At 35.4% G+C, this 27,358-nt stretch overlaps 1 protein-coding gene across 3 annotated transcripts in view; it reads right to left on the bottom strand.

The window, feature by feature from the left end:
* VPS13C (vacuolar protein sorting 13 homolog C) overlaps positions 1–27,358 on the bottom strand; it is a 203,572-nt gene that overhangs the window by 122,804 nt on the left and 53,410 nt on the right. For all 3 annotated transcript variants that reach the window (XR_006381579.1, XM_044229943.1, XM_044229942.1), the window contains 11 exons: positions 18,132–18,261; positions 17,478–17,572; positions 14,700–14,842; positions 13,692–13,884; positions 12,359–12,473; positions 11,595–11,731; positions 9,301–9,424; positions 6,820–6,937; positions 3,225–3,354; positions 2,329–2,407; positions 1,604–1,743 (listed from right to left, as the gene is read on the bottom strand). Coding sequence is in view for 2 of the 3 variants with exons in the window: in XM_044229943.1 (XP_044085878.1) it covers positions 1,604–1,743; positions 2,329–2,407; positions 3,225–3,354; positions 6,820–6,937; positions 9,301–9,424; positions 11,595–11,731; positions 12,359–12,473; positions 13,692–13,884; positions 14,700–14,842; positions 17,478–17,572; positions 18,132–18,261 (1,404 nt within the window). In the remaining variant the exon portion in view is untranslated. The remainder of the gene's footprint in view (positions 1–1,603; positions 1,744–2,328; positions 2,408–3,224; positions 3,355–6,819; positions 6,938–9,300; positions 9,425–11,594; positions 11,732–12,358; positions 12,474–13,691; positions 13,885–14,699; positions 14,843–17,477; positions 17,573–18,131; positions 18,262–27,358) is intronic.

Raw genomic sequence — 27,358 nt, forward strand, 5'->3', positions numbered from 1 at the left:
AAGTAAAGAATCAAATCATAGAGAAAAAGGGTGTTCCAGGCAAAATAACAACAACAACAAAATCCAAAAAAATACCCCAGCAAGCACAAAGAATATGCTTTGGTATATATAAGGAAAAACAAAAGGGAAGTGTAAGCTCCATAAGGCAAGAACTTTGTGCTTGCTGCTATAACTGCGGTATGTAAACCAATGCACTCCATGATGACATTTGATGAATATTTATTGGAAGGATGAAAGAAATGCGACTGGAGCAGAGTCAGCAAGGCAGAAGAGGAGTGAAGATGAATCTAAAGAAGTCACACAGGGTTAGCCATATGCCATGTAAGGCCTAGCAGGCCATGGGAAGGACTTAACCCTTTACTCTAATTAAGATGGAGGCCAGTGGATGGTTGTGAAATGACATGATCTTTTTAAAAGGATTATTCCTCTGAGGGCTCCTGGGTGCTTCAGTCAGTTAAGTGTCCAACTCTTGATTTTGGCTCAAGGTCATGATCTCAGGGTCGTGAGATCAAGCCCTGCATCAGGCTTGGTTCTCTCTCCCTCTCCCTCTGCCCATCCTTCCCCCAACTCCTCACATGCTCTCTCTCTAAAAAAAAAGGATCATTCTGGCTACTGTGGTGAGAATAGAGTACCTCATGGAAGCAGAGAAACAATTATGAGGCTATTGCACTAGTCTAGGCGAGATGGTGACTTGGACAGTGCAGTTAAAAAGAAGAGCAATCATTTGAATGTATTCTGAAGTTAGTGTCAAGGAATTTTCTGATATTTTAGATGGGCATTTGAAAGAAAGAGAGAAGTCAAAGAAGGCTAAAGATAAATAATATATATTTCCTTTAAACAAATACCAATAATACTTAGAGGAATTTATATACACAATTAAAATCTGTTATTTCTGACATTACATTTTAGGACATGATCTCACACTGGAATATAAACCAGTCAATAAGAAACATCTTTTTATACCTTTGTGCTTTATTATCAAAGCAGCGCATATTAATTATTAAAAATTTAGAGTACATGGAAAGGCAAATAGACATAAATAAGAAACTATAACTCCAATGCACAGAAATAAATGCTGTCCATCATGCATTCTCAAAAAAAAACCTGCATGTGTAATTTCTAAATAGAATCATGATGTCCTTGGTATTATAATCTCCTTTTTTTCTCCAAAATAATGATATTTTGTAACCATCTTTCCATATCAATATTTCTTTTATTACAAGATTTTCAATGGATATAAAGACATGCTAAAAATGTAGGTTGTTTACACTTTTCTGAATTATAAACATAACAATAAGCATATTATTTAGTTTAAAAGTTAAAAAAAAAAATTAATTTAAACATGCCATAGAAATTTTCTATAGAAAAGAAAATCTCATTTAGGTATCTTGAGATTTTCCAGAATAGATTAGATATAGATCACTCTCATATTGGTTTTTACAAAGTAACATTTCATTTTCTTGGAACTGTGGGTATGTTAGGAAGTAGGGAAGACAGAGTATCATATTTTAATATGTTTAGTGTTTGGATCTATCATGAGACAGTTTACAAGGATAGTCATGACAAACATATATTTATTTATGAGTAAAACAAAAATATATACCTCTTTAATTTCAAACTTTAGTAAAAGATTAGTAAGCTCCTCATTTGGGGTCTCTGCAACTTTTTTAAGTTCTGAACTTCTCACACTTTTACCGGTCTGTGTATCTCCATCTTCAGCATCAAAATATTCATCATCAGATTCTAAAAAACACATTCATTTGACTTGAAAAACTGTCCACTGAAAACTGTATAAAACACTCAAATCTCTCAAAAATAAAATTCATTTATTAGATAAAATCTTCATATTCAGAATCAGAATCCAGTTACAATGCTTTTCGAAGTCCCACCAAGTGACCCAACCTGGCATGTGATAATCATATATTAAAGACTGAACCACCCTATCATTTTTTTCTTCAATAGTTCTGTTTTTCACTTCAGTTCCCTCATTCAACACTCAGTATAAATAACTGTTGGGCATGACTCCATTTCTGGGCTCTCTATTCTGTTCCATTGATCTATGTGTCTGTTTTTGTGCCAGTACCATACTGTCTTGATGAATCACTAAATTCTACCCCAAAATTGATAATACACTATATGTTAACTAACTTGAACTTAAAGAAAATTTTAAAAAGTGACACAAAATGACTCTGTTGGTTAGTAGAACAGCTAGAACTAAACCAGTGAATCGTTTCAACACTTCCAAAATTCCTTTATTTTCTGAAAATTTTATCTCTATATACAAATTTATATAGGCTTAGTTTAATAAAACACATTTACTTTCCTTACCTGATTCTAGTCCATCTAGCAACAGTGAAGTACCAAGTAGGTCTTTTGTCCTATCTGAAATAATAGGAATTGAGGATACCTAATCAAAGAATACAAAATGTTTTCTTAACATACTGTTTAGCAGGATCAAATGTACATAAATAAGAAAAATATTGAAAAAGTAGTGGAGGATAGAGAGAGATGGAAAGACATACACACACAATACACAAATCTTCCAAAAAGCACATTATACAATCAACTAACTAATGACTGGCTAGTGTTTACTATTTATTAAGACTACCACCTGTATTTATAAGGGCAGACTATGTACTACCCTAGTAGATAAATTTACTTATCATAGTGTGTCATTCAGTTGCTGTCTCTAACAATACTAACTGTGCATCTGTATTATAGGTTCCCAGAAAATGGTATCAACATTGGTGGGATCTCTCAAATTCCATTTCAAAGTAAGTGGAAATCCAACACTTATTTTATGTTGTAAAGACCAATTCCCAGTTAAAGTTATCTACAAGTTTTAAGTCTAATGTGTAAGAAAACTACACACAAATTATTTTATTTTGTAACATTTTAAGGAAGATTTTTATATCTAATTTTACTTAAACACATTTCTTCCATTTGTGAAAACATCTTTTCCTTTCACTTACGTATTTTTGTTCCTTTTGTTCTCTAACGCTGACTTCCTACCACCACTCTAAACAGTACTGAAAACAGGCTTCAAAATTTATCTATTCAATGTCATATGTGCTTTTGTGTAGAATCAACATTAAATTTCACAAGTATACCAAATACATGAAACTGGCCCTAAAAAATATTCAAAAACAAATTAGCTCAGAAAAGGTGAAAAACATCACCATATGCAAATGTAAAGATGTAGCACCTTTATTATATCCATTTACCTGTCTCTCGGGAGACTGTGCAAAGGATTTCTGTGGCAAAGGTATACTGTTAACCAAACAGAGCACATCTTTCATCTTCTTGTCAGAAATTCTCACATGCACCAACGGAAGTCCTCCGGATACTTTCAATCTAAAAATACAATTTAACTGTAAGGTTTTATGGTCCAGCTTCTCTCTATTATGGAGGGGCAAACAGATTAGAGACTACACTGTAGCCTCAAACTCAAAGGACTCTGGACATGTTTTAATCTAACTAATGCCTCATTCAATAAACATTGTCAGAGAATGAGGTTCTATGTAAGCCAAGTTTCCAGATAATTTTTTTTAATGTATCCCTCTTTAGCAGCCAAATCTTTTAAAGTTAATTAATTTTTATGAATATTTTCAAACACAATGTCTAATTTTTAAAATTTTATACATTCTTTATTTCCTGGCAAAGATTTTACATTATACATATCTAAGAGTATCTACTCCATCCCTCTCTATCCCCTAGCCTTGTCTTATTTCCTTTTCTAGTTCTTATAAAAAAAAAAGTACCTGACATGTCATATATGTATTGCTTATTTTATGTCTCCTGATTAAAATATAAGCACCCTGAAGACATCTGTTTTACTCACTGCTGAGTTATGGCTGTGCTTTCATTAGTTACTTCTGGGCACTTGCTTCTACTCTGCTTCCCTACTCAGCATAACTGCCTAGGTTTATCTTTCATAATAGCTTTGTGGTATCCATTTGCTGCTCATGAAGTTCCTTCCAGTTATTGCTTATCTTTGACTTGCCAACTATGCTGTGAAGAGCTCAAGTTGACAGATCCTAACCATTATATGAAGAATGATATTGTGTATAATGCACAAACCTAAAGAGGCCAGTTGGCTTTTCCCATCTCAAAATACTGAACTTCCTACAAAAGTACTCTGTAAGTTGAAAGCACCATAAATATGTAAGGATGCTTCTTTGTTATTTGTGAAACATTACATAAAACTAAAAGCATCTCCGAGAGAGGGACTGGATGAACTCTCCCACCTAAAATAACTACAAAGTTGGACAAAATACACAAAAAAATGGTTTAAAAGACACTGGACATTAGTCAACAAAAGACAGATGATAAATGGAAAACAAATGAGGGAAGACCTAGGAATACCCCAGCTTACTGACTAAATTATTTCAAAATGTGAGTGGTACAGTAAAGGAGTATTTCAAGAGAGATTTACAACATTAAATGCCTATAGTAGAAAAGAAGTGTTTTCAACTTCCACCTTAAACAACTAGGAAGCAAATGAAACTCAAAGGAAACCAAAGTGGAAAAAGCAATAATAAACATGAATGGAAATCAATGAAATAAAAAACAGAAGGACAATAGAGAAAATAATTGAAGTCAAAAGTTGATTCTTTTTTTTTTTTTTAAAGATTTTATTTATTTATTTGAGAGAGAGAGACAGTGAGAAAGAGCATGAGTGAGGAGAAGGTCAGAGAGCGAAGCAGACTCCCCATGGAGCTGGGAGCCTGATGTGGGACTCGATCCTGGGACTCCAGGATCACGCCCTGAGCCGAAGGCAGTCGTCCAACCAACTGCGCCACCCAGGCGTCCCCAAAAGTTGATTCTTTCAGAAGATGGTCAACAAACCTGATAAACTGATCAGGAAAAAAAAGAGAAAAGAAACAAACTACTAACTACAAACTACTAACATCAGCAGGGTGAGAGATATAGCATCACTACAAATTCTCTATGTATTAAAAAGGCAATACAATAATACATGAACAATCCTATGGCAAGAAGCAAAGATGGACAAATTCCTTCCTTAAAAGACAAACTACCAAAGACCACTCCAAAAAATCTGAATAGCCCTCTAACTACGGAATACACTGAATTTGCAGCTAAAAACTCTCCTCCAGAGGGAGTGGAGAAGTGAGTAAGGGGGAATTGGAGGGGGAGACAAGCCAGGAGAGACTGTGGACTCTGAGAAACAAATTGAGGGTTTTGGAGGGGAGGGGAGGTTGGGAGTTGGATCAGCCTGGTGGTGGGTATTACGGAGGGCACGTATTGCATGGAGCACTGGGTGTGGTGCATAAACAATTAATGCTGGAACACTGGAAAGAAAATAAAATGGGGGGAAAAAACCTCTCCCCCCAAAAAACAAACTCAAGTCCAGATAGCTTCACTAACGAATTCCACCAAACATATAAAGAAGAAATAATTCTACACAACTTCCTCCAAAAAACTCACTCGATGAGGCCAACATTACCCTGATACTCTGAAACAAAAACAATGAAAGCACAAGTACTCTCATAAATAGAGATGTTGACCATTGTACAACTTGGGTTTGAACTCTATGGGTCTACTTATATGTGGATTTTTTTCAATAAATATGATGCAGTACTGTAATTGTATTTTCTCTCCTTTATGATTTTAGTAATATTTTCTTTTCTCTAGATTTATTATAAAAAGAATCTACAACATATACACAGAATATGTGTTAATCAACTGTTCATATTATCAGTAAGGCTTCCAGTTAAAGGTAGGCTTTTAGTAGTTGAGTTTTAAGGAAATCAAAAGTTACACGTGGATTTTCAAGTGAGCAAGTGTGGGACTGGAATGCGGGTAATTTTAAAGAGGAAAACTGTTCAAGGGCCAACTATGTAAAAGGACACAAGGACTTTGTGGGATGATGGATGTGTTCATTATCTTGACTGCAGTGATGGTTTCATATATATATATATGTATGTATGTAAAAACATCAAATTGTATTAGTTAAAAAGATGACTTAACTGAATGTCAATAATATTTCAATAAGGCTGTTTTTAAGAAGGCAGCATAAATATTTCATAATTATCTCCTTAAATTCAAAATTGTTTCTACTTTTCATTCCCTTGAATTAGTCTCAAGATTTTATATGGTTTCATTATCAAAAGAGCCTCTAATTTTTTTTCTAGTTTCAATTTTTTATTTAAATTCCAGTTAATTAACATACAGTGTAATGTTAGTTTCAGGAACAGAGTTTAGTGATTCATCACTTACATACAACACCCAGTGCTCATCACAAGTGCCCTCCTTAATATCCACCATCGTTTAATACATCTCCCCCCTCTACCTCCACTCCAGTATCCCTCAGTTCTCTATAGTTAAGAGTCTGTTTTCCGGTTTGCCTTTCTTTTTCTTTCCCTTACGTTCACCTGTTCTATTTCTTATATTCAGATATTATTTGAAGTCATATAGTATTTGTGAAGTCATATAGTATAGTATTTGAAGTCATATAGTATTTGTCTTTCTCTGATTTATTTTGCTTAGCATAATACTCTCTAGCTCCATCCACATCGCTAATTTTTGTAGATTTTATGTTATTGATATTGACTCATGGATTTGATCCATTCAAAAACATGGATAACCAACTTTTACATAATGTAAAAGTCAAGATACTTTTGAATAAGAGAGAGGATATATCATAATTCAAATAAACATTTTCTTAAAAATGTGTTTCTGCTATAAGATAATCATTTTTTTCTGTCCTTCACAAATCTAGTTTTTTAAAATCCGGTAACTGATACAGAAATAAGTCACCTTGCTAATTTTATAATATAAAAGAAACTCATACATTACCTGGCCATTCTAATGTCTTTTTCTACCATTGCCTTGGCCAACTCAACATGAATATCCATGGGTTGCAATATATGCATAGTTGATGGATGTTGAAATCGACACTTTTTCCAGTTTTCCTCTTTAAAAAAAAATTAAAATTAACCTAATTTTTAGATGTTCTGAAAAATTACTCTAACTTAATAGTATACAGCAAACATATTAGATAAATACCAATTTCTACTTTCAGCATATAAGTTAAATGACCTATATTTTGGGAGAGAGGATCTCTTTTTTTTTTTTTTTTTTTGGTCAGAGAGAAAGAGAGAGAGTGAGCACGAGCTAGCACAGGCAAACAGAGAGGCAGGCAGAGGCAGAGGGAGAAGCAGGCTCACTGCCGAGCAAGGAGCCCGATGTGGGACTCGATCCCAGGATGCTGGGACCATGACCTAAGCCGAAGGCAGTCGCTTAACCAACTGAGCCACCCAGGCGTCCCAAATGACCTATATTTTGAAAAATGAGATTGATGTTAATAATGTAACTGCCTATTTTAAAATGTTTTGTAGTCAGCAGTAACAGTTCACATTTGATCTTAGTCAAAAGACCGTGAAGCGATAGCATAACAATTCATAATAAGTGGGCATTTTCCCCACTTAATTACTAATTCTCATTGAATTGACCATTACTGCTGTATGAATACTAAAATAATTTGCTATAATAAATCCACATCAAAGAAAAAAGTTAAAATTCACCCATGCTCTAAAAATGAGGGTTATTAATAACATATCTACTCTAACTCCATTTGACATTCTTTATCTTCATCCTAGGTCTATCATGTCTAGGCTATCAATCTGGCTTATGTATCTAAAGGCTATGAAGTGATTCACAATATTAATATAGTATAATCTACTATGGGGAATAAAAACAAAGGAAAAAATCAGTGGGAAAGAAACAGTTTTATATACAAATATGTTTATAAGCATATGAGATGGGGGAACAGAACAATCAAAATGGCTGACAAAAGACTGAAATAAACAATGATACAAAAATAAAAAATAAACTAAATAAATAAAATAAAACAAGACTGATAGGAGTCAAAGACTATAATATAAAAATAATTATAAATATTTATTTGGAAAATATTTATATAACATCTTGCATTTTAAAGCAAATAGAAAAAAAACAAACAAACAGGAATTTATTGCCCTGATTCTGGAATTAGTGATCAAGGTAGGTGGCTGGAGTAAAAAAAAGAAAAAAAAAAAATAGAAAATGACAGAGGGGGAAAAAGAGGTTTCTGGGGTTCCTCAGGCAAATTACACTAATATAGTACATACTTGTAAAATACAAATGAGTTTTATAGAGTAAGATTTTATGATAAAAAAGTGTAATAATCATTTTTCTCTAACAGAATCCTACACAGATCTTAACTTACAGCAGTCACTGAACATCTTTTATCACTTATAACTCAAATAATTATTATTAAATACATACAAAAGAAAAGACAGTTTTAATGGTCTGTGTAATAGTACTTCCCTTCAAGGAATTAATAGGCTCATAATATATAAAAACTAAGTAAAGCATTATGTATTTACATTTTAATATATCTCTTCACTTCTATTAGAGTATACACTCTGCACACAGAGTTACGTTCCTTCTTCCAATGACCTACCATAAAGTGATATATTCAAGGATACTTAGCAAATAATTATTGCTTTTAGAAACTAAACAAGCATGGAGAACGGTGTTCTTTACTTAAGAAAGACCTTTTCTTAAGACTTTACTTAAGAAAACACCAAAGCTTTTTGAAAATAATTAACTACCTTTAGGGTGTTAAGACTATACCCATCCTTGTCAGATATCTACAAAAGTAGGTTGTAATACTACTGAAATAATGACTAGGCAAAATATTTACAAATAAAGCAGCAAGGGAAGACAACATTGAGACATCCCAAAAGCACTGAGACAGAAAAACTTAAGCCAATGGCAACTTCTATTTTTGTGTTCTGGTTGGTTTCATAGTCATATCACAATAAAATAAGCAATGACCGGACCTAGGTCCAGACAGTGCTATGTACCTGAAGATGAATAGGTATATTTTTAAATATGTATATATTTTTTAAAGATTTTATTTATTTATTTGACAGACAGAAATCACAAGTAGGCAGAGAAGCAGGCCGAGAGAGAGAAAGAAGCAGGCTCCCTGCTGAGCAGAGACCCCCGATGTGGGACTCAATCCCAGGACCCTGAGATCATGACCTGAGCCGAAAGCAAAGGCTTATTAACCCACTGAGCCACCCAGGCTCCCCCAATAGGTATATTTTTATCTCTATTTCTACCTGTGGCAGTGATTTGCACTGATGGGCTCCAATTGGTTTTCTTAAGTGACCAACAGGATATGTGTTCAAAATATTGTCAGGGTTGATATACATGCAGACATACGCATATATTTACCTAAGCTACTCAACATAATTTCAAGATCCTAAAAACTGAGCAAGCGCTTACCTGATCTTGCAAAGAGTAACTGCACACTTTTTATTTCAACATCAAACTTGTCATATGCTTTATCCATTATTTCCTCCAGAGATGAATTATTAGTCTTCTGCAAACCTTGATCTTTACTGTTTAGCTGAAATGGATAGAAACTTCATTTTTAAAAAAAGATTTTATTTATTTATTTGACAGAGAGATACACAGTGAGAGAGGGAACACAGGCAGCGGAAGGGGGATAGGGAGAAGCAGGCTTCCTGCTGAGGAGGGAGTCAAGTAAGGCTCTATCCCAGGACCCTGGGATCATGACCTGAACCGAAGGCAGATGCTTAACGACTGAGCCACCCAGGTACCCAAAAACTTCAATTTTCTTAACAGAAAAATATACTGATATCTTTGTTGTGTTTTCTTAAAACCTAACTAAAAAGAAAACACTGTCCTTAATCAGTTCACATTGTTTAATTTTCTGACAATTTTTGCAAGCCTTTTATTAGGAATAGAATATTTCAATATACGTCTTTTATGTTTGGGTACTAGGTGCTCAGCATATTTGTATTAATTAAAGGTTTGGTTACACAGTTGTCTACCTCAAATAACCTGTCTAGACGTACAACTCTTCCTGGCTCTCAGCAGTTAATGCTGCTCATGGCTTGGCACCCCTAACCTCTTCACCTGACCTCTTCACCATGTAATCACAGGTTTTGTTGCTTCTTCTCATTACATCACCTGAATAAATGAGCCTTAGAACTCAGCTTCAATCTCTACTTTCTTTTCCCTCTTCTCAAACGAAGCAAGGATCCATTTGAAACTATATGTTTTGAAACCTTCACTTTTTCTCAGATGCCTGGATTTCTAATGTGTTCAACACAGAAAACCTGAGAGTTCTCTTACTCGACTTAATTGCTGACAGTGGGATAACTAACATATATTAATATGTATATCATTTCCTATTGTCAAAATATGTAAATTAATAATTAACACTGTGTAATTAAACTCTGGAAATCTATGAGTATTTGAAAACTAGGAGTACTTATGCTGAGTGAAATAAGTCAAGCAGAGAGAGTCAATTATCATATGGTTTCACTTACTTGTGGAGCATAAGGAATAACACTGAAGACACTGGGAGATGGAGAGGAGAAGTGAGTTAGGGGGAAATTGGAGGGGGAGACAAACCACGAGAGACTATGGACTCTGAGAAACAAACTGAGTATTTTGGAGGGGAGTGGGGTGAGGAGTTGGGTGAGCCTGGTGGTGGGTACTAAGGAGGACACAGATGGCATGGAGCACTGGGTGTGGTGCATAAACAATGAATTTTGGAACACTGAAAAAAAATTAAATTAGAAAAAAAGAAAGAAAGAAAACTAGGAGTACTTCTCTCTAACTAGAAAAACAGAGCAATAATCCAGTCCTCAATATCAAATCATCTACCACTAAAGAAAATTTTAGGGGTTTTTCCTTTTTTTTTTTTTAAATTTTAAATTAATTTATTTATTTTCAGAAAAAACAGTATTCATTATTTTTTCACCACACCCAGTGCTCCATGCAATCCGTGCCCTCTATAATACCCACCACCTGGTACCCCAACCTCCCACCCCACCCCCCGCCACTTCAAACCCCTCAGATTGTTTTTTTTGTTTTGTTTTGTTTTTTTAAGATTTTTATCTATTTATTTGATAGACAGAGAAAGATCACAAGTAGGCAGAAGGCAGGCAGAGAGAGATGGGGAAGCAGGCTCCCCGCTGAGCAGAGAGCCCGACGCGGGGCTCGATCCCAGGACCCTGAGATCATGACCCGAGCTGAAGGCAGAGGCTTAAACCACTGAGCCACCCAGGTGCCCCACCCCTCAGATTGTTTTTCAGAGTCCATAGTCTCTCATGATTCACCTCCCCTTTCAATTTACCCAAACTCCCTTCTCCTCTCTAACACCCCTTGTCCTATTTTTTTTAATAGCCATAAAATATAGAAAAAATAAGGGAAGGTGAACCATGAGAGACTATGGACTCTGAAAAACAGTCTGAGGGGTTTGAAGTGGCGGGGGGGTGGGAGGTTGGGGTACCAGGTGGTGGGTATTATAGAGGGCACGGCTTGCATGGAGCACTGGGTGTGGTGAAAAAATAATGAATACTGTTTTTCTGAAAATAAATAAATTGGAAAAAAAAATACTCAATCTAAGCTAGGCTTGATAAAATACTAAGAGGAAATACGTCTAAGTTTAATTTAAGTAAACTCTGAGGGAAAAAAGGAAACTTTCAGATAGCTAGCTTCCAAACTGAGCAAAAATGGGCAGGAAGAAATAGATATACACTTACCCGAAATGTACCAAAATCTAAAATGAGACGATCTGACTTTTCATGGTGGAAACCTGTCTGTGGAAGTATTAGATAAGAAGGCTTCAGATTTATCCTTAAATCAAGGACTTTCCGAGTTTCAATAATGTGTGTAAGTCCTAAAAGAAATAGAAAAAGATTAGACAGTCAAGTTGAAATATTTAAGTATATTATTAACAATGAGAATACAAGTATCACTTGAAAAGTATTATGGAGGAGCGGTTCTCACAAACTAGAGTCTCAAAATTAAGCATCTAAGGTGAAACTGCGTATGGTCAATGGGGGACAGTCATATCATTACACTGTACAGTAAACCCAACATAGCTAGTATTTTATCCAGAGAGAGAAAAATTCATCATTTTTTAGTTAAGCAAACACAAAAAGCACTTGGCTTGAGTTTAGAGACCATGCTGTATAAAAGTATGAATCTTTAGAACCAGATTTACACACAGTACACAGTATTAGGAACCATTCCTTAAGAGCTGAGGTGGAGGAACGTTTCCTTCTCAAGCTCACTCTGAGGCATAGGTTCTTAATTGCAGACAGAATCATCTGTGTGCCCATATTATTCTCTTTCTCATTCAGTCAAGCAGGTATATTTGACTTGGGTAATTCATGATGCAGCTTCATGGAATTTAAAAAAAAAAAAAAAGAAAAGAGCAACCTATACTATTTTAAATACAATGTTTTCATTAGAATAGATACAATTATGAGTTTCTTTATGTTTATGCAGATAAATTCTTTACCTGTAGCTGTTCTCTCTTTAATTTCTTCCAGCTTCATTAATGTAGCTGATGTTATTTGCTCAAGATCTAATCCTTTATTTGACTGAAAGAATTCAACCACTGCATTGATGGTTTTCTGTAAAATAATTTAAAATATAAGCAAGCTATAAACAGTACTTTCCATATTACAAATTTTAAAAGGTTTCGGTTTAATTCTAAACAACTGTGGCTCCAAACTTAGGAGAGACCTCCAAAAATTCTCTGCCCTATTGCATCTCTCCCTGGTGGAAACAACAGCAACAAAAACCTAAAAAAAAAAAGGAATAGCCCAAGTAAGCTTACTAGAGAGGCAACAAATGTGTGCATGTCATTAATGTGACTTTGTATGTTCTAAGGTGTCATGTTGATATAGCAATAGACCTTACTACTAAACTATACACTTAAAAATTGCCAAGATGGTAAATTATATCTATTTTACTACAATTTAAATCATTAAAAAATCAGAGAATATAATGAGCCTAGAATCTTTATATAATGCCTCACACTGACTGTGACTACACTTAAACTATAAACTGGAAAGTAAAAAAAAAAAGTCACAGTTCTCAACAACAGAGTAGGGCAAACTTACAAGGGATGCTATGATTAGTAAGCCTGATGGCTAGCCTGAGATGAGTTAAGAGCATGTGAATAAAAGTTGGAACCACAGATACAGAATTTGAGCTAGCATTTTCTATAACATCTAAATGCCAATTCTTTTCTTTCCATATGAACAATATGTTCTTTTAATTACTCCTAAAGCAATTTGGATTGGTCCAGATATTTAGGAAAAAGGGAAAATACACAAAACTGAACTGGATCAGGACTATTTGGGAGTAGTTGGTACAATAAACGGACTTTTTAAAAAATATTTTATTTATTTATTTGATGGGCGAGAGAGAGTGCGTGTGTACAAGGAGGCGGGGGGGGGGGGCGAAGGGAGAGGGAGAGGCAGGATCTCCTTTGAGCAGGGAGCATGAGAGGCTGGGCTCAATCCCAGGATCCTGGGATCATGACCTGAGCTGAAAGCAGCCACCAACCCATGCTCCAACACAGACTTTTTGAATAGTATATTAGATTTTTTTTTTTTTTACTTTAACATAAGCATAGGTAAATAGAGCAGAAAAAAAAAATGGCAGCATATGAAAAAGCAAAATTAACTGTTAAACATGTACTGCTTTTAAAACAAGAAAAAAAGTATTACTAAATTTAGTTGCTAAGTAAAGAAATGTTAAGTGTTAAAGAGGAAAAATAAGAAAACCATACATCAGAAGTATAAGATGGGTTTAATAAAGATGGACTTTCTCCTTGCACTTACAGCATCGTAGATGACCTCCACAGGCTGAGACTGAACACTCAGAGTCTGGTCAGCAGTGCTGTTCTCTGGATTGGTTTCAAACTCGATTTTAAGCAAGGATGAGGTAGTATCGCCAATGGACGCCACAAGTGATGGTACAACACCCTGCTGTTTAAGGCCTGTTATATACCAATGTTCTAATTTTGCTTCTACCCTACAATTCAGTGAGTAAATAAATAAGTAACATAATTAAGATGCTCTGTAATGTAATGGGTTAAAATATAAATTTTCCTTTTAAAAAAACTCCCTTGAGAGCCAGTACTATACCCATTACCTGAGGTAAAGTCCAAACTCTTTGGCCTGACATTTAATTACTCATACAACCTGGGATTTTGTTTTGGTTTTTGGCTCTCAACTCTTCAACCGCATGAGAAGTCCACTTTGGCCAATACCCAAACACTACAGGATTTCCGATCACTGTCACATGAATGTAAGCTAACTTCACTCAGGAACTCATCTCTCTATTTCATGTCACCTGAAAACACCCTCATCCCTGCTTCTACTCCTTTCTACTTGCCTACCCCAAGTCCCAATTCTTCTAGCCCATTCTCCTCTGCGACTGAGCCTAAGGGGCAATCAACATTTCACCTTACAGCATCTTCTCACTTCTGAGCTTCCTCATATGTTACATAGTTCTTATAACTTTCTGGCTATGCTCTCTTAACAGCCAGCATAAACTTCTTACAAATAGAAACTAAATGTTCCTGTGCTAGCCTTCATAGTATCAAACTGATAAATTTAACAGTATCCAAGAAGTATTTGTGAAGGAAAGAATAGAGGGTAGAATAAATGATGAACTCCTCATATAGCTTCATTACAAAACAAATTCAGATACAAAAAGGCCCGACACAAGAGGAAAATAAAGTAAAGAATTATTATTAATCAGTTGCTTAATGCTAAATAATGTTATTTGGAGGCCAAGTCTTATCTAGAAACAAAAACTGAAATAATAAGCTTTTTAAAACTTACTTAAGTGCTTGTGCTCCTGGTCTCTGAGATACTTGGGTGCCCAGGCCAATTATCTGAATTTTCAATATTTCTGGAATATTTTTGTTTTCTCTTAATGTGATAGAGGTGCTTACTAGCTTCAGTGTCATTATATGGGCAACATACTAAACAAAGGAAATGAATGAAAATTGTTATAGTTTAATTAGTACTTTCTTTAATAATTTCTTATGTAAATTTATTGAATTATAAAGAGATCTAAATATTTTAATGTTCTCAAAAAGAATATTAAAAATTTTAATACAAAATTACAAAATTGTTCAAAAAGGACAACTGTAAGGATTCAAAATTCATTTCTCCTAGTTTTAGAGGTAATAAATGAAACTTCACTAAATATTTTGTCACATAAATACTCAATTCACCAACTTTCACTAAAGCAAACTAATTCAGACCTCTGGCTCAAAAACTAAACAAAATATAGAGAACATCTGCTTGATGTCTTTGGAGGGTTTAAAAAAAAAAAAACACTGAGAATAAAAATCCTGACCAAAAAATTGATAGGTCAAAAAGAGGTAGGACAGAGAACCAGGGAGATGATTCTCATCAAACCACAAAGGAAGACACACACTAAGAGAGGAAGATTCACAAAACAGAAAACAATTAACAAAATGGCAACAGTAGGTCCTTACCTAAATAATTACTTTAAAAGAAAGTAGATTAAATTTTCTAATAAAAAGATAAAAAATGGCAGAGTGGATTTAAAAAAGAAAAGAAAAGGAGCCAATGATATGCTGCCTACAGACACTCACTTTAGGTTTAAGGACACACACAGACTAAAAGTGAAGAAATGGAAAAAGATATTTCAAGCAAAAAGTAACTCTCCCCAAAAAGGGTAGCTATATTTATATCACAGGAAAATAAACTTTAAGTTAAATGTTGTCAAAAGAGATAAGAATGGCAGCATATAAAAAAGCAAAATTAACTGTTAAACATGTACTGCTTTTAAAACAAGAAAAAAGTATTACTAAATTTAGTTGCTAAGTAAAGAAATGTTAAGTGTTAAAGAGGAAAAATAAGAATTATATAATTATATTATATAAATATATAATGATGAATATGTTTCATCAAGAAAACATAAGATTTGTAAATACTTATGCACCCAACATCACAGTACCTAAATATATAAAGCAAATACTGGTAGAACTAAAAAAAGAAATAAATGGCAATAGTTGGGGACTTCAGTAACCCATTCTCAACAACAGATAACTCATCTTAACAGAGAATCAATAAAGAAACAATGGATTAAAACACTGTAAGCCATAAGGACCTAAGAGATATGCACAAAACATTCCACTCAACAGCAGCAGAATAAACATTCTTCTCAAGACCATAGAAACATTTCCTAGGATAGAGCATATGTTGGGCAATGAAACAAGTTTAAAAAAATTCGAGAAGATGTCAGTTATATTAAGTATCTTTCCCAACCACAAAGGAATAAGATCTTATTAAGAGGAAAGTCACAGAACACCTGGGTGGCTCAGTTGGTTAAGTCACAGCCTTTGGCTCAGGTCATGATCCCAGTATCCTGGGATCAGGTCCTGCATCAGGCTCCTTGCTCAGCGGGGAACCTGCTTCTCTCTCTGTCTCTGCCTGCCACTCTGCCTGCTTGTGCTCTCTTTCTCTCTCTCTCTCTCTCTCTCTGACAAATAAATAAATAAATAAAATCTGAAAAAAAAAAAAAAAAAGAGGAAAGCTACAAAATTCACTAATATGTGGAAATTAAATAACACACCCCTGAACAACCACTGTATCAAAGAATAGATCAAAAGGAAAATAAGAAAACAGCATGAGATATTTAAAAAAAAAGAAACACAATACATCAAAACTTATGAGATAGAGCAGAAGCATCTTCCTTCTAATAGGGAAGTTTATAGTGATAAATTCATAAAACAAGAAGAAGGATCTGAAATAAACAATTTAGTTTACACCTCAAGAAACTAGAAAAAGAAGAATTAAACTAAGCCCAAAGTTAAAGATTTTATTTCTTTATTTGTCAGAGAGAGCACAAGCAGGGGGAATGGTAGGCAGAGGGAGAAGCCGTTTCCCTGCTGAACAAGGAGCCAAATGCTGGGCTCCATTCCATCCCAGGACCCTGGGATTCTGACCTGAGCTGAAAGTAGACACTTAACCAACAAAGCCTCCCAGGCATCCCAAAGCGCAAAGTTAGAGGAAAGGAAATAATAAAAATTAGAGAAGAAATAAGTGAAATAGAGAATTAAAAAAACAATAGAAAAGATTAATAAAGCCAAGAGTTGGCTCTTTAAAAATAAAACTGACAAACCTTTAGCTAGACTAAGCAAGGAAGAAAGACGAATAAAATTATACGTAAAAGAGGAGCTATTACAACTGATACCACAGAAATACAAAGGATCATAGTAAAAGACTCCTATGAATAACTGTATACCAACAAATTAGACAACCTAATGGAGAAATGTCTAGAAATGTTCAATTCACCATGACTGAATCATGAAGAAACAGAAAATCTGAACAGACCAATAATGAGTAAGGAGATTGAGTCAGTAATCAGAAACCTCCTGACAAAGAAAACCTCAGGACCTGATAATGTCACTGGTAAATTCTATCAAACATTTAAAAAAGAATTTACTCTAATTCTTCTTACATACTCTTGTGAGAAGAAACAAATGACAAATTTTTATAAAAATCATTAACTCATTTAATCCAATTCAAGATAATACAGTAAAATGAAACAAGATACCTCTAAAACGACCTAAAAATAATTACCTGCTTGGGTAAAGCTAAGTTGTGGGTGCTCTCACTATAACCAATAGCAGTGAAGAGCTTATCTTTTTCCTCTGGAGTCATAATGTCATCAATAGCTACAAAGAAAGTACAGTTCTTTAAGAAATCAATTGCTTCAATTTTACAGATACAATAAAAAAAAAAATCAAAGAAACTAACAAGTGCCTGAAAAATCATTGCTCAAGCAAATGCACAAACGCAAAAGCAAAAGCACCCAGGTAATCTCCTCTAATATATTACTTTGCCTAGTTAAAACAAACATCTTGTATTTACTTGCTTACGTCAAGAAAAGGCAAAGAGACACCATTAAGAGAATTCTGGTCTCACATAAGGACTTTAGAACTCCTTAGGTATGTTAAAAATTAAGTGAAACTTCTAATATCCATGTAAAAAGTAACAGTAAGAAATGTCAGATGTTGACACTTTTGAATTTAAACTTATAAAATTTCACACAAATAATCTCCTCAAAAATATCAAAGTTTTAATTTAGTTAGATAAACCCAAACATGTTTAGCCTGAAGTATTTGCTCATACATTTACTAATAATAAACATAGTAAAATTCTGCTAACTGGCTAAAATAAATTTATATATTTTTTTCTTATCAGTTACAATAAATTATCTGATTTGGAACTTACTTTCAGGAATCAAAGATTCTTCATCTTTTTTCTTAGACTCCTTCTTACCCCAAAACCCACTAAACCAGCCTCCACGTTTCTCGCCTGTGTCAGTAGACTTTTTCCTTAATTTTTGCCCAGATCGAATCACCTGAAAGTAAAAATTTTTAAATCTATTTAAAGAGTAAATTTCCTCTTTGTTTTTAGGTGTAGTTGGTAAGAACAATGGTTAATTTTTTTAACAGTACATTAGGTTAAAAACAGTCAAGAAAGCCTTCTGAAATGGTGTTCAACATGATTTCGTTAATATAGTTACACTGTTAATTTACCTTCCACACCTATTGATAAAATGTTGATGATGCTGCATTTTGACAGAAACACACTAAAAGTTTCAAATGAATTTTTTTGAGCAATATCTTCCAAATGTTTAAGGTAACAAGCCACTAAGACTGCAGATTTATAAAATTAAAAATTCTCTAAAGGGACGCCTGGGTGGCTCAGTTGGTTAAGTGGCTGCCTTTGGCTCAGGTCATGATCCCAGCATCCTGGGATCTAGTCTCACATAGGGCCCCTTGCTCGGCAGGGAGCCTGCTTCTCCCTCTGCCTCTGTCTGCCAGTCTGTCTGCCTGTGCTCCAGCTCTGTCTCTCTCTCTAACAACAAAAAAAGTTCTCTAAAAAGATGCTTCCACCCTCAGAAGCATTAATTAATTTAAAACAATCATATTTCAGAATTCATATACATTGCTGGCTTGCTAACTAAGGGGTCAAATATAAATAAAAACAGATAGTACTTGAATCTCATTTCATTCTCTTTTCAATAAATTCTGTCTTGATTTTCTGCAAATCCTTGAAATACTAAAATATAGATAACTAAAAAGCAGAAAACAGAGGATGAATAGAATAAAGGGGATAAATTATTTAGACTCGATCTTCTCATTTCCTGAATAAGTAAACTTTAATAATTTTCCCACTTAAAATTTATAGTATTTTAAAATGGTAATGAACTCGTAACCTATTGCAAGTCTCCCCATATTACAAAAGGTAAAATACTCCAAAAGGGAAGTTGAAAAAAAAGAGCTGAATTAGTAAAGAGAAGTTTAAACTAAGTTAAGTAAGTTCTCTTTATTTTATTTATTTTTAAAGATTTTATTTATTTGAGAGAGAGCGAGAGAGCGTGTGAGCAGGGTGGGGGTTGGGGAGCAGAGGGAGAAACAGGCTGAGCAGGGAGCCAGACACAGGACTCAATCTCAGGACCCTGGGCTCATGACCTGAGCCAAAGGCAAATGCTTAAGCGACTGAGCCACCCAAGCACCCAGGTAAGTTCTCTTTAACAACTAGATATTAAAGAAACGAGGGGGCACCTGGGTAGCTCAGTGGGTTAAAGCCTCTGCTTTCTGCTCTGGTCATGATCTCAGGTTCCTGGGATCTAGGCCCAGGGGGGTCTCAGCTCAGCAGGGAGCCTGCTTCTCCCTCTCTCTCTACCGGCCTTTCTGTCTACTTGTGATCTCTCTCTGTCAAATAAATAAATAAAATCTTTTTAAAAAAAGAAATGGGGAAGAGGTCTACATCTGTGAGCAAAACTATCAAAGTTTTATCATTTATACCTCAGCCATAACTATCTTTGTCAAGATTACCAATCCATTTTCATTGGTCGGAAATATATTAAGTAAAAAATATATATCTGATTACTTTATATTCTATATGAAATAACATCTAGCTCCTTTATTCTCTTGGTATAGAAGATTAGTGTTCTTTTTGGTATTTTTCATGATAAGTAGAACTTAGACAATTTGTCTAACCTATGTCTTAATTTGCTAATATAAATTGAAGAAAATAGTACTTTCCTCAGAATTGACAATACCCAGGAAATCAGACCAAGAAAATGTTAGCTACCATTTTCATTCCTGCTACTAAACTTTCTACTTTAAAATGTTCACAAATACAAAGCTTCAGCGAAAGCAAATCAATTCTTAGCCACCAATATCTGGAATTCATGTCAGACTTAGGTACAGTATCATTAATCCAAGTGCTTACTGTGTTTGTCTTTTGCTTTGAGATAATTTTTGAGTGGAACTAACCCCATCATGTCCATAACAAAAGAAGTTGTAAGGGTTAAGTGTTACTGAGAAGAAGCACTTGAAATAAGAAACAAAATAAGAAATAATAGGGGCGCCTGGGTGGCTCAGTGGGTTAAGCCTCTGCCTTCAGCTCAGGTCATGATCTCAGGGTCCTGGGATCGAGCCCCACATAGGGCTCTCTGCTCAGCAGGGGCCTTCTTCCTCCTCTTTCTCTCTCTCTCTGCCTGCCTCTCTGCCTACTTGTGATCTCTCTCTGTCAAATAAATAAATAAAATCTTTAAAAAAAAAAAAGAAATAATAAAACCTGAAAGTGGCTTAAAAAATTTCAAATCTATCTATCATTTAAATAGAGGCTACATAGTTCGATAGCAGGTATTAATCTTTAGGACAAAGAAATCATGCAACCTATGAAAAGGGCTCATCCTTTAAAAAATAAAAGTAGTAATGGAAGAGCGCTATTACACCATTGATAATTCAGGAAGAGACTAGAGTAGTGCCTGAGAACATAAAGAATAAGCATGGAGGAAAAGTGATATTTTTGTCACAAACCAGAGATAAGTGCATACATTCAGGCCCTGTTTGAATTTCCGAACTGAAAGTGAATGACAAATCAGCTCAATCAGCTACTGTGTATCGATACAGAACTCAGTGGTGTTCAGTCCTTGATGCACTTAAGAATCATCAGGAAACTTCAAAAAAAACAGAAACGAAAAACAACAATGCCCAAGCCCCACCACAAAACCTGAGGAAGTGGACTCTAGGCATCGTTTTTGAACAAATTCCCTATAGATTCTAATGTGCAACAAGTTTCAGAACCAATGAGATACCACATAAGAGTTTCCTCAACAACAGGAGCGATCATCAAGCAGGGAGTAGATGAAACTGAGCTGTTTCAGCAAAGGCACCCAATTAAATGTATACCATCTGGGTTTTTAAGCTTTAAAACATCTATCAACAATTCTTTTAGAGAAAATACAACTTCAGCCTGCAAGCTTAAACCTGTCCTACATACTGGACTTAATAAATAGATGGATTTGTGAACAGCTCTCTGTAAATCTAGATACAGGAACAGCTGTACAGAATTTGACATTTTATTAAAAACCTTTTAACTCAACAGGGGTGCCTGATGGCTCTATGGGTAGAACATGCGACTCTTGATGTCAGGGCCATGAGTTTAAGCCCCACATTGGGCACAGAGATTACTTAAAACAAAAAATGTTGGGGCACACCAGTGGCTTAGTCAGTTAAGCGTTGGATCTTGATATCAGCCCAGGTCTTGATCTCAGAGTTGTGAGTTCAAGCCTCACACAGTGATCCACACTGGGTGTGGAGTCTACTTTAAAAAAAAAAAAAAAAAATTCTAAGTTTAGTTAAAAAGGTTTTTAAAATATGTTAAAAACTAAAAAAAAAAATTTTTTTTTTAAGTAGGCTTCCCCCCAACATGGAGCATACCCTGGGGCTTGCACTCACAACCCTGAGCTCAAGATCCAACGTTTAACTGACTAAGCCACCCAGGGTGCCCCTAACTAATGATTTTAAAAGAGCAGGCACTAAATTTTTTTGTTACCATCTTTTTTATCACACATAAAAATTTTACTCTTTAGTAATCTATAACATATATTTTTAAACTTTAAGGGGAACACTTTTATTTTGAAAAGTGAATTAATCAAGAGGAATTTCAAAAGTAATGTCGATGAGAGACATTAAGATAATGTAGTGACCAACGTAACATTCACCTTCCCCCTCCTAAATCTCTATTTAAATTTCTAAAAAATTTTTTTTAATATTTTAAAAGATAAAGCCACTATTAGCACTGAAATGTTTGTAAAGCTGTGATTAGCATGTCACAGATTTTGAAGAATTTCAAAATAAACTCAAAAATTTAAATAAAATCTTTAAAAAAAAAAAAAAGAAAAGAAAAGAAAACAAGAGATGTTTGAGAAAGCATGTAGACAAGACTGTTCACTGAAGTCTCATTTATACTTAAATATAACCAGTGGGAAATAGGGAAACAAATTCTGATATATGTACAGAAGCTATTTAAAATGCTGAATAAATTATTCTATTGGCATAAAAATGAAACACTAATACATTTTTTTAATTTTATTTATTTATTTGACAGACAAAGATCACAAGTAGGCAGAGAGGCAGGCAGAGAGAGAGAGAGGGGAAAGCAGGCTCCCCGTTGAGCAGAGAGCCCAATGCGGGGCTCGATCCCAGGACTCTGGGATCATGACCCGAGCCGAAGGCAGAAGCTTTAACCCACTGAGCCACCCAGGCACCCCGAAACACTAATACATTTTTTACACTAATACATTTTTTAAAGGAAATAACAGCAAATTATAAAACCTTTTCTTGACTCCACATTCCCCCACCAGGCACTGCTCCATTTACCTGTTCTCCCTTTACATCCGCTCTCTCTCATTCCTAACAAGTTTCTACCTACATTCTCTCATAAACATTGTTTTTTAAATGACTTCCTTATTGCTAAATCCAAAAACGAACTTTCAGTTACATGGTGACATAAGCCCTCTATAGCCCTTCCTTCATGCTGATGACTAAAAATTCTGAAAATACAAAAATATCTACAATAAACTCTAAAAAGCAAAGTAGGCAGATGATGGAAATGAGTCAAAACTTGGAGTGACCTTCACCAGAGTGAGCTTCCCATGTTTTATTTTGTTTTGTTTTTTACATGGTCTCCCTACCCCCTTCCACCCCATAACTTTTGCCTCCTATTCTTGCCCTTGAGCATTCCTCTTCCTTTTAGTGTGGATATGACCTACGGCCTGTTTCTAACCAACAGAATATGGCAAAGGTGACAAGGTGTATGTGATTATGTACATGAAACTGTACCAGCTGTCTTGCTGGAGTCTCTCTCCCCTTTGAAAAAACAAGCTGCCATATTGTGGGCTGCCTATGTCTGGAGGCCCATCTGGCAAGGAAATGATATGAAATTTAAGAGCTAAGCACAGCCTCTGGCCAACAGCCAGCAAGAAACTCAAGTTCTCCATTCCACAGAAAATCCACCAACAAAAGTAGATCTTTCATCGGTGACACTCCAAGTGAAAGACACTACAGTCCCAGCCAACATCTTGAGGGCAATATTTTGAGACCATAAGCAGAGAACTCAGGTAAGCTATACCTGAACTTCTGACCCAGAGAAACTCTGAGATAATGATGTGTTTTGCAGGGCGCCTGGGTGGCTCAGTGGGTTGAGCCTCTGCCTTTGCTCAGGTCATTATCTTGGGGTCCTGGAATTGAGTCCAACATCGGGTTCTCTGCTCAGCAGGGAGCCTGCTTCACTCTCTCTGCCTGCTGCTCTGCCTACTTATGATCTCACTGCCAAAAAATAAATAAAATCTTAAATAAATAAATAAATGTGTATTCCTTTAAGCCACTGAGTTTATTATGCAGCCAGAGAAAACTACTTCACATGGCTGTATCCTGAGGCAGGCCTGAATCATGGAGCACTGCAGAGGCACAAGCAGCTGAATACCTGAAAGAAATTCTACAGTCTGGCCGAGGAATGAGAAAATGGAGTCCGTGTAAACCGGAGGGGACAAGGGACATGCTAGAGGGAGAAGAGTCAGAAAGTGGTTATCTCTTAATTCTGTGTATGCACCTGCATGAATTTCAGTCTAACCCAAGATGCCCATGTATAAAAGTAACCTAAAGGAAAGCAGCAAAGCTTTAGAGACTTGAAATGAGATATGAACCCACCTACACAAGTCTCCAACAAATTCTTGTGCTATTCATGTGAAAAATGGACCTAAACCAACATACCAAAGGCAGAAAATATGGAATTGAGATTTGAACCAAGATCCACAGAATGCAAAACAAAACTAAAGATCATTAGGTTGTGTGCTAAGGCAAAATATCAACGTTTTCCAGAAGATAAAAAGGACTCAGAGACAACATAATATCACAATGCCTAGGATATAATGCAGTTAAAAAAAAAAAAAAAAAAAAGAGGGGCGCCTGGGTGGCTCAGTGGGTTAAAGCCTCTGCCTTCAGCTCAGGTCATGATCCCAGGGTCCTGGGATCAAGCCCCGCATCGGGCTCTCTGCTCAGCAGGGAGCCTGCTTACTCCTTCTCTCTCTCTGCCAGCCTCTCAGCCTACTTGTAATCTCTGCCTGTCAAATAAATAAATAAAATCTTAAAAAAAAAAAAAAGACATGTGACCCATTTTCAAGGGAAAAGACAATTAACAGATGTCAACAACCAGATTACTTAGATGTTGAAACCAGCAGAGAATCAATGTTACCTTTGTTACATGATAGAAAGGGAAATTACTTGAATTATCTTTGTCACATGATAGAAAGGGAAATTACTTGAAATTACTAAAAAGATTGGAATTTTCAGCAGAGAAGTGGAAACTATAAAAAGGAACTCAGGAGTTTTTGACCTAAAAAAAAACTATCTAAAATAAAAATTAGGATGGGCTAATATTAAAATGGAGATGACAGAGAAAAGTATAAACTTGAAGGCATATCAACAGAAATTATCCATTTTAAAAAACAAAGAGTAAAAAGATTAATGAAAAAAATGCAACAATGTCTCAGGAACTTGTGGTATATTAAAAGATCTCATGTATAAGTATATATTTACATATATGCATATAGATGTACATACTTGTGTGTATGTGTATGAAATTGAAGTTCAAGAAGGAAAGCAGAAAGAAATCTAGACCAGAAATTATTTGAACACAGGTCTGAATTACACAGGTGAACTTACACATGGACTTTTTAAAAATAAATATATGTATAATTCTGTCAATGTATTTTCTCTTCCCTATGATTTATTAACATTTTCTTTTCACTAGCTTACTTTATTATAAAAATATAGTATATAATATATATAACATAAAAGTATGCATTAATCAACTGTCTATATTACCAGTATGGCTTCTGGTCAACAGTAGGCTATTAGTAGTTTAGTTTTGGGGGAGTCTAAAGTTATATGCAGATTTTTTACTATGCAATGGGTCCCTAACCCCTATATTGCTCAAGGTTCAAGTGTGTGTGTGTGTGTGTGTGTGTGTGTGTGAATAAAATCAGAGTCCAAAAAGGGAAGAAGAAAGAAATTTGATCAAAAATTATTTGAAGAGGGGTGCCTAGGTGGTTCAGTCAGTTAAGTGTCTGACTCTTGATTTCAACTCAGGTCTTGATCTCAGGTTCCTGAGTTCAAGCCCAGTGTTGGACTCCATGCTGAAAGAGGAGCCTACTTAAAAAAAAAAAAAATTATTTGAAAAAAATAATGGCTGAAATACCCCATATTTTGGTAAATCTAACAGTCAATTCTCAGTCCCCAGCTCAGTTGACTAATCATGTATCTGTCACAGTTGATCACTCCCTTTTTCCTCACTTCACTTTGAGGAGATTACAATCACAGAGCTTCCCAACTATACCTCTGGCAACTACTCCATGGTCACCTTTGTTGGTTCTCATCTCTGTGATCTATAACAAAGTAATTTGGGTCTTTGGAAAACTTCTCTAGTTACTCTAATTTCTTTGGTGATCTCATTCAATGTCATGGTTTTAAATACCTTCTAGGTGTTCGCCTCTCCCAAATTTATATATATAGCACAGATTTTTCTTCTAAACCACACATTCATGTATCTAAGATCCTACTCTGTTGCTCCACACATCATTGTCTAAAATACACCTAAAACTTAACAGGTCCCAAACTGGATTCCTGATCTCTCCATCTCACCCAAGCTTGTTCTATCCAGACTTCCCCATCTCTTTTCATGAAAATTGCATCTTTCCAACTGCAACAGGCCAAAATCTTTAAAGTCATCTCCAACTTCTCTCTTATAACCCATACCAGTTGGGAAATATTAGCTCCATGTTCAAAAAACATGCAGAATATGACCCTTTCTCTTCACTTCCATTGCAACTACTCTCAGCCAAGGTATAATTATCTGTCTTCAAATATTTCAGTAGCATCCTAACTGATCTCCCTATTTTCACCCTTGTTCTCCCTCTTACAACCTGTTTTCAAAAGAGCAGCCAGAATGCATTTTATTTTTTTATTTTTTTTTTAAAGATTTTATTTATTTATTTGAGAGAGAGAGTGTGAGAGAGAGAATGAGCGAGGAGAAGGTCAGAGAGCGAAGCAGACTCCCCATGGAGCTGGGAGCCTGATGTGGGACTCGATCCCGGGACTCCAGGATCATGCCCTGAGCCGAAGGCAGTCGTCCAACCAACTGCGCCACCCAGGCGTCCCAGCCAGAATGCATTTTAAAACTTAAGTTGAGTTATATCATTCTATTCTCCAAATGGCTCCGCAAATTCAGAGTAAAAGTCAAATTCACACAATTATTTTTAAGACCCTACAAGCTGGCACCCTCCCCAACTCCCAAAGTACCACTCTCACTACTCCACTATACTGTTCTGACCTCATTAACCACCACTCTCTTCTCTCTCACCACTCCCTTAGTTCTGTGAATGAACCCCCACCTCCAAACCTTCCAGCCTGCCATATTCTTTCTGCCTGGTATGTTTTTCCCTCAGATAACTTTCTGGTGACTCCCTCATCTTCTTCAGGTGTTTGCTCAAATGTTTCTTTTTTAGTGAGGCTTTCCTTGACCATCCAATTTAAAACTGCAATCATCATCATCATCATCACCGCCTAACAAGTGATATATTACTTCTTTTTTTTTTGATATATTACTTCTTTATACTCTTTTCTACTTTATTTTTATTTGTTTTTATTATCCTTCTTCTGCCAGAATGTAAATAAGGGATTTTTGTCTGCTTGTTCACTTCTGTTTGCTAATGCAAATAATGATGATGATGATGATGATGAAGAAGAAGAAAATCACCTATTTAGTAATCATCATGTTCCAGGTATTCAGCAGCCCAAGTGCTTTACATGGATCATCATGCCCTTCTCACAGCAACCCTATACGATGTAGGTATTATGAATCAATCCTATTTTACAAATGAGGAAACTGAGGCACAGAGAGGTTAAATAGCCAGCCTAAGATCACACAAATAGGCAAAGCTGACTCCAGAGTCCACACTCTTCACCATGATACTAGTAAAACAGGTACTCAACAAGTACTTACTAAGTAAATGAATGAACAGGTAAGTGCTTTAGTCCCATTTAAAAACAAGATTATGTGCCTGGAGATCTATGAATATAAAAAAAACCTAAGAGAAT

Source organism: Neovison vison, chromosome 13 (assembly GCF_020171115.1).
Source record: "Neovison vison isolate M4711 chromosome 13, ASM_NN_V1, whole genome shotgun sequence".
In the NCBI taxonomy this organism is placed as follows: domain Eukaryota; kingdom Metazoa; phylum Chordata; class Mammalia; order Carnivora; family Mustelidae; genus Neogale; species Neogale vison.